Source organism: Macadamia integrifolia, chromosome 3, assembly GCF_013358625.1.
Source record: "Macadamia integrifolia cultivar HAES 741 chromosome 3, SCU_Mint_v3, whole genome shotgun sequence".
NCBI classification, from domain to species: domain Eukaryota; kingdom Viridiplantae; phylum Streptophyta; class Magnoliopsida; order Proteales; family Proteaceae; genus Macadamia; species Macadamia integrifolia.
Genome location: NC_056559.1, coordinates 21,473,339 through 21,482,055, shown reverse-complemented (window position 1 = coordinate 21,482,055; position 8,717 = coordinate 21,473,339). Strand labels below are relative to the sequence as shown.

Sequence of the window (8,717 nt, the reverse complement as noted above, 5' to 3'; positions counted from 1 at the left end):
TAATAGATATTCCATATGTGTGTTCTTTTTTAGCGACAATATATATATATATATATATGTTTTCAATTTTACCATACGACATTTTTTTATGTGAAAGTATTCTAAATGAAAAGGAACACAAAAAAATTCTGACTAAAAAAAAAAAAAAAAAACTAATTTTGGGATGGAAACAAACATTGCCATATATGACCTAAACTACTCCTTAGTGTGGAATTAGCACTGAAGTGATTCCAACTTCTGAAATTGAAAAACTCCTTATCACCAATCTCAAGATTTCTACCCAAACTGATTTCTATTTATTAGAAATAATGAACAAAATCATACCAAATAACCTCAAAAATTGAAATTGATTGAAATTCATACCAAAAGAGAGCCTTAAGGTGCTCATTTTCTGTTTCAGTTTTGTTACTTGCACCCATATTTCCACTTTTAATAACCATATATATGATAGATAGACTGTACAGCATAAAATGTCAAGCACGATCACCCGCAAGGTTGCAAGGCCTCAGATTAATGAAATCAAAGCAATGACACAAATTGAAGTTTCTAGAGATGACTAAGCTACTTAAACAATGCATATCTTATGTACCATAAAAGAAACAAAGCGTATCTTGGTAAATCAAAATAGTCTCCTTTTACTTTTAACCTACAAATTAAGTTCAACTCTCAAGATTAGCTCTTGGTTTCTACCAAAAATAAAAAAAGATTAGATCTTGGTTACGGCCTATAGGGGTATTTCCTAGGCCTCCAGGAGACTAGCATCACAAGCCTAATAAATTAAGCATGAAGCCCAAAGAAATGAAGATGTGTTTAATTAGTCTTTTTTTTGGGTGAAGTTTACTTAGTATTTGCCAATCTTATTATTACCAAACAAAACACTATTTGTTAAGCACATTTATAGGAAGTGGAGTGGTTGAATGTTGCCATGGCTGACATCCCAAAACCGGGCTTCCTCGTACATGTTTTTGCCTTGCTTTTCCAGCAACCAGTGATTAGTGGCTTCCATCCAGTGATCATGGGTCCCATTCTCCTATGGGTTCCACCTAAGATTTTCCATTTCTAGGTCACAAAACTTAACTATTGATCACTTTCATATAAACAAACAAATCAAGTATACAACTTAATTAATCTGTGTGTCATCTTTTTAATTTTCTATTTTTTTTTTTCCTTTGTCACCCACTAGATTCAAATCAGGATGGACTAATTTGATGATCAATCGGATCATTGGTATGTATCTGCATTGAATAGAATAATATGTAAGGGTGTCAATTGATCCGGTTCTGGTCCCTGTTTGGTTTACATTTTGACAAAGTGTAAATTAAAATCAAACCAGATAGGAATCAGCCAAAATCAAAATAGTTTTGCATTTAGTCTGGTTTTATCAATTTCTATTCGATTTTCATTATCCAGTTTACATGCCGTTTGTAGTGTCAGTTTACATTCGGTTTCATCGTTATATCATTTAATTTGATTTCTTTTACACCTAATTTGAGAGCATGAACAAATTAATAAGTTTAGAATAACTTGTTTCTGCCCCCTCCCTCTTTCTTGTATCCCTAATTTTTTTTACCAAAAAAAAAATTATTTGGCTTGTTTCTCCCTTTCCCCCCACCCCCCACCCCCCACCCAAAGGTCCTTCAATTCGTCTTTAAGGTTTGTTTTTGGCTTTTTTTCTCTTAGACTAGCTTCCTTCGGACAGGGATTTTCCCCTTGATTAGCCGGAAATCTTTGTTTGTTGTATTTGTTTTCTTTTCTGTTTGATATATTTTTCATTCACAGAAAAAAATAATAATAACAATAAATAAAGAAATTTTAGAATAACTAAAGCTCACATCTCAATAGATATTGTAGATTCTCTTACTATACATTCAAACATCATAAAAAGCTACTTTAAAAATACAGTCCCTTAGAAACTCAGAATTAGCCTTTGCATACACTTAAGATGGTACAGAAAATTTAGGTTATTTGGTCCAGTTTTATCAGTTCCTATTTGACTTAGAATCATTCATTTTTCAGTTTTGAACCAATCGAACCAAAAAAAGAACCTATGAAATCAGAATCGAGTCATTTCTCTATAGTTCGATTCGATTACAAACGGGTTCCAATTCCAATATCTGGTTCTAGTTCCATTTTGAAAAGAAATTTAACTTAATTGCCAACTTAATAGTAGCCAAGTAGGTAGGAGGAAGAACTAAAAAACGGTATCCTATACTAGGGTAAGTGCCTCAAATGGATTTATTAAAAGGTAGAGAGAGCTCTTGAACCAAGGAGATGAGAACAATAGTTTAAAGGGTAGGGAATGGGAGACACGGAAACAGCGCCCACGTTCTCCTCATATCTTAATATCACTCCCATTCTTTATTGTTTCTCTCCTTACAACAAGTCCTCTTGACAAAAGGTTGTGTATCTCATCACCAAGGAATAAATATATACCACATCTTCTCTTGTGACACTCCATAAATACTCTTATCTCTCCATACCTAATCCCTCTCTCTTGCTACTCACTCTATTTGTTCTTAGTTAATAACTAAGGCAAGGAGAGAGTTGTTCTCTACTATCTCTCTGCTATCTTCTTCTTCATCATCATCCTCCTCCTTGTCATCACTGTGTCATGTGATCATGGTGGGTTTCTTCTTATACTCTCTTCATTGTTATTATGAAGGTTTCTTGAATTCAATCTGTTAAACAGTACTTCCATTCTTGGTTGTTTGTAGGGATTTCAGAAGCCTGCTTGGTTAGAAGCCCTTTATGCACAGAAGTTCTTTGTGGGTTGCTCTACACATGAGACATCAAAGAAGAATGAAAAGAACATTTTCTGTTTGGATTGTTGCACCAGTATTTGCCCTCATTGTTTACCATCACACCGGTTTCATCGTCTAGTTCAGATTCGTCGATACGTATACCACGACGTCGTTCGATTGGAAGACCTTGAGAAGCTTATAGATTGCTCTAATGTTCAAGTTAGTTGTTTAATTTGACACCCATAATTCAGTTCTCCAGCACCTTCTTAGTGCAATTCTAACTGAATTTTCATCTTTCTTTGTAATTTTTATCTTATAGGCCTACACCATTAATAGTGCCAAAGTGGTGTTCATCAAGAAAAGACCTCAGAGTAGACAGTTTAAGGGCTCAGGCAACTATTGCACTTCATGTGATAGAAGCCTCCAAGAACCTTATATTCATTGCTCTCTTGGGTGCAAGGTAATCTTAATATGTCTTTTGTTGAAAGTGTTGAGATTTGGGTAGAATTCATTCTTAATTAAAAGCGGCTAGCTATCAAAGAGAGGGTGGGCAAGTACCTATATATAAGTCTTCATATCGGGCTACTCACATCTGATATGGGATTATTACTTCCGTCGAAATTTAATTATGAAATTAATAATAATTGAGTTGTTAATTTTGTTACCCATGATCAGGTGGAGTTTGTATTGAAGCAGATGAAGGATCTGTCGCCTTACTTGAGAAGTTGCAAAACATTACAACTCAGTCCAGACTTGATGATACCTCAAGAGACAGGAGAAGATGAGATGACAAATGAAACACCCCATTCAACAGTGGTAGACTGTGATCAGGAGGAGCCTATGAGCTGCTCATCATCATCATTTTCAGGATCGTCTGGGTCGGAGACTATGAGTAATATGGTGTACAGTACTCATTCGTTTGTTAGAAAGAAGAGGAGTGGAGTAGTGTACGTGTGTACGAGGTCAGCTAATAGAGTTTCATCAGATGAAGACATGGGTTCAAGCATGAGTAGAAGAAAAGGGATACCTCATAGATCTCCTCTGTGTTAGCCAAATTTAAAAAATTAGGAATAATTTATGTTCTTAACTGAATTCAATTGCTTTAGTTTCTTCTTCCAATTCCAAGTTCCAAGTTCAAAGCTTCATCTCTCTCTCTCTCTCTCTCTCTCTCTCTCTCTCTTCCCTTTTCAAAGGTAAGGTTTTAGATTGTAATTTAATTAAGTTAATCAATCGGTCGGGGGGCTTTGTCTTAATGGCTTCACGTGGTTCCCAATTCCAAGATTATCGTTTTTACAATTTTCGAAGGATTTCTTATGCACATTTTTAACAAATTCAAGTTTCATATCTCTCTCTCTCTCTCTCACACACACACACAGGTTTCAGCTTTTGAAAGGGATGGCAAATGCCACGTATTGTATTGAGAAATTAATCATAATCACGAGAATAGAGAAACCGTTTCATTTTTTATTTATTTATTTATTTTTATTAGGTAAAGAAAAAAAATCAGAAAATCAGATACTTAATTGAATCTCATATACTCCTGTGCGAAAACCTACCCTACTGTTTATATAGTTCAAGAAAAACAAACCCCAAAAGAGGCAGCCAAAGGATGGAGTTAATCACCAAAAATCCATAAAATAACAAACATTAATCACTCTCTAGTAATATACTCCTATAGCATTCCTGAAATCTGCAGGATTGGCATATATCCATGATTATCTCCGAAGCATTGGCAATTCGCGCAGTTTAATATTTGTTGGGTGATTTACATCAACCTCCCCTGACATTTGCCCAAGTTACATCATCTCCTTAAAATCGAAAAATTACATTTAAACCCACTCAAACTAACACTGTGAGAGAGGTGTTAGTTTTTGAAATTGAAAAGATGATTTTATCCTTCTTCCTTCTCTCCTCTATTTGCCCTGAATTCTACCGTCTCTCTCCTCCTTTCCATTTGCCTAAAACTCACCTCTCTCTTCCTAGATTTCAGTCTTTTCTTAGATTTCTAAATTGATCAAGTGTTCGAATGTTCGAGAACAATTTGGAACAAGATTTGCTTCAGTTCTTTCAGATGATCGTGCCTGTTGATACCTTGCGCATCATTCTAATGATCCTGGCTGAAGAGAGAGAGAGAGTGAATGTTCGGGATCAGGATTTGCATGTGTTGTTCCTGTCCCTGACAGGACTTTTGGACTGGATTCACCTCTGGAGAAATTGAAGCAGCAAATGTTGTTTGAAAAGGATGTGAGGGTTCTTGGGTTGTATGCTCCTGGTGGATCTGGGAAGACTACGATAGCTGCCAAGCTTTGCCGTGAAGAAGATGTGAAAGGTATGAAATTCTGAAACTGCTGAAAGATATGGAAGTTCTCCAGGTATGAGACGTTTGGGTTTGAATAGGGTACACCACCTCTTTCCAGTAATAGTACCCTGAAGTTCCTTGAGAGAGTGTGACTGCCAGAGGACACCCAGCAGTGCCACCTCCCACAATTATGTAGTCATAAGCCTTAATCCTTCCATTGGATTCTGTTGATGATGATGAGATGGAGCTTGCTGGTTTGATAAACGGGTAAGAATGCCCCTTGTATTCCTCCTTCCCTGCGTGGCATGGAATCAATCACACTAAAGAAAAGAAAGAAAACAAAGTCTTCATAGATGATTGAAATTTCAAGCTCTTTAAGGTGAAATTTCTTTAAAACTGTTCAATACAAGATTACCCTTTGATTTCCCTTACCCACCAGTCAAATATTAATTCTAACAGAGACTTTGTGCTTCAGTTGGGGTTTAAAAATGAAAATCAGTAACTTTTGATGAGTTTTAATAAAGAAAAAAAACATTTCAAGTGGGTTGAAACTATAGGTCTGAAAGACACAATAACCCCATTTGGAAAAACCAGGGAGCTTTTGCTGTTTGCCCTCCACCCATTTGAAGAAGGGAATAAGAAGATATGTCATAGAAGCTCAAAAACAGTAAAGGAAACAGGTAGAAATAAAGAAGGGAGAAGAAGAAAGAAACCTTGAGCTGAGTTAAGAACACTGAGACAAAGGAGTATGTGGAGAGAAAGCTTTGCAATCCCCAAGGAAGCCATTGAAAGACTCAGGAACAGCACTTCAGTAAAAGAGAAATTCCAGAAATCAGGATCTATACCTTCTCACCCACTCTAAAGGTGTCCGTCTCTGGTTGGTTCTGTTGGCTAATACATACACGACACACAAAGCCAGGAACACTCACCAATTGTAAGTGTAGTTCATGGTGAGAGAGAGAAAGGGAAGGGGCCTTCAAGCTTATTAAAGGGGAGCAAAACTAAACAGAGTAAGTCGTGAATGGAGCTCATCAATGGACGGTTGGAGTAGGAAATGGTGCTCTTCCAATTAACTTAAGAGGGGTGTTTCCTAAGCCTGATCATTGACAGCTCAAGTCTTTCATTCATCATTAGTTTAGGAGCACGGTTTGAGGGATCAGTACAGAAGAAGCGTAATAAGATAAAAGAAAACTGGGTTTTTAATGACAACAGGGGTACTTCAGTCCGTTCGGTAAGATGCCCGTGAGAGTGGTGGAGAGCTCGGAACCATCGCAAGTTTTAGGTAGGAACTAAAGAGGAAGAAGAAGGGTAAAAATGTCTTTTCCATTTATAAAACTAATACCTCTCTCACGGTGTTAGTTTGGGTGGGTTTAAATGTAATTTTTTTTATTTTCAGGGGGATAATATAATTTGGGCAAACGCCAAGGGAGGTTGATGTAAATCACCCTTTGTTAGAGGTTATAGGTGAAGACCTCACTCACATTATGGTGGAATTTGATAACAAAGATGTGGTGACCATCTTGAATCATGGAATCTCCTCGGCTTCCTTGATAATCAAACCCATCTTCGACAGTATTCTTCAATTGCAATCCCATTTTGAGTCTTGTATTTTTTTCCTTTTGTTCTAAGGGAGTTTAACAATATGGCCTCTTGGCAAGGAGGGCATTATCTGTGATGGGCACAACGGTCTGACCCATTTCCGATCCATGAATCTAAGATCATGTTTGGCATCCGAGTTTCTCCGACCGCTGTTAATAGATTCGTTTTCACCAAAGAAAAAAAAAGAGAGAGAGAGAATCACTTAAAATCTGTTTAAAGGAAATTATCTTAAAAGTCTATAAAACACTATGTGGCTTCCAAATATATATCAAATGTCATTCAAAATTTTATTTAGCAATTATATATTGGGATAGAATTCCCTAAAATGCAACGTGGCTCCTACACCAGGGTGAAATCACGGAAGCATCAATAAGAATGGACCTTTCGTCTTTCATGAGGGGTTGGGAGGTCATTTCGCACCCCCTCAGTCTCTAGGTGCAAGGGCCACACTACCTTTTAAGCTTCTTTTGCCCTTAAATACAGTCAATAGAACTTGGAATAAAACCATTTGAATTTCATAGCATTTGTATGTTTAAGAGGATTTTTAAAATGGATCAATCTCAATCAAGTCCTACGGGATATATTGCTCATAAAAAGTAGGAAAACGTCTAAGGAACCAGCATAGTCTATGCCAGCACTCTCTCCTGATACTCTTTTTCCTCTCCACTCTGCTATTTAATAACTGTGTTCCACACTTCTCATTGGCTGGCTACTCTACAGCATCAACCTCAAAGAATTCTCTCCTTAAAAAGTAATTGGTTGTGCTTATGTGTATTATCCAATCTTCATTCCCTTTAGAAAAAAAAAACTCAGTGCACGAGTTTCCTGCTATTGCAGGGTCTAGGAGGGGCAAATGTACTCAACCTTACCCCCTTCTTTGCAAAAGAGGTTGTTTCTAATGTTTGTTTCTCATTGGTGATGAATAAAATTACAGCCATTTCTAGTGAGTGTTACCCAATGTTGGTCCCCCATGCGTGGTTCTGAGGGGCAAATGTGGAGACAATCCTAATCTTTGGCATTTTTTGTATAAAGGAATCACTCTCAAGACTCAAACCTGGACATTTCCCCTAGCAATCTAAATCTTTTATTACGATTTTCAATTAATTTTTTTCTTCTTTTGATTGTGGTTGGGACTTTTTCTAAGTTGATGCATCAACTGCAATGTAGTTCATGTTAATTGATAAAGATTAATTCACATTTCTACAAAATAAAATAAAAATAAATTTCTTCCAAGAACTGGGGAAAAAAAAAAAGGAAAATTATCTGATTAAGTAATATGACTTCACAGTGCAAAAAATCATATAATATTCTTTTTTGGTGCTCTACTATTCCACTTACTGGAGTTCATAGTGCAAGAAATCAGATGTTGGTAGATAGGTGGGGGTTACAAATTAATTGGACTGTTAAAGTTCCAAAGGCTTGCACTTGGTTCAGTCCCCCCCTCCCACTTGATTGCTCTACATTGTGATAGTGTGTTTTCTGATGACAAGGCTTCATATGGTGGGATGATTCAAGATGAAAGAGGCACCCCTATCCTTGCTTATGCAGGTTTGGGTGAGGAATTGTCCATCCTTGCCACAGAATTGCTTGCAATCCAAAGAGGGATTTGTATTTGTATTGACAAAGGCTTCCTAGAGCTGTCTATCCGGTCTGATTCCATGTTGGCAGTTGATATGCGGCTCTTGGAGTATGCAAGTCTTTAAAAGCAAAATTTTACATCTTTGTTCCATGCTTAGGTGTAAGGAGATTATACATGTTTAGAGAGAAAAATCAAGTAGCAGATTTCTTAGCCTCATTTGCTTCATCTACTATTGAAGTTATCTAGTACCCTCCCGATATCCCAGATGATCTTCAAGACATTATAAAAGGGCATGATGATCAAGTTACCTACTTTCGGATGTAATTTTTTCTATGTTATTTATGTTCTAGTTTTTTTTACTTGATTGCAGGGCTATCCTGCTTGTTCTTGGAATCTATTCCCCTCTTTTAGACATGTCTAAAGGGGGTTCTCAGGGATTGCCTCTAATTATATTTTATCTTTTTCTTTTAATTAATCACACTTACGTATCACAAAAAAA

At 36.7% G+C, this 8,717-nt stretch overlaps 1 protein-coding gene across 1 annotated transcript; it reads left to right on the top strand.

The window, feature by feature from the left end:
• The first annotated feature begins 2,500 nt into the window (after positions 1-2,500).
• Positions 2,501-3,874, top strand: LOC122072922 (protein RGF1 INDUCIBLE TRANSCRIPTION FACTOR 1-like). Its single transcript, XM_042637361.1, has 4 exons — positions 2,501-2,622; positions 2,715-2,960; positions 3,061-3,201; positions 3,417-3,874. Exons 1-4 carry the CDS (start codon positions 2,620-2,622, stop codon positions 3,789-3,791), a joined length of 765 nt encoding a protein of 254 aa, XP_042493295.1. The 5' UTR covers positions 2,501-2,619; the 3' UTR covers positions 3,792-3,874.
• The last annotated feature ends 4,843 nt before the right edge of the window (positions 3,875-8,717 follow it).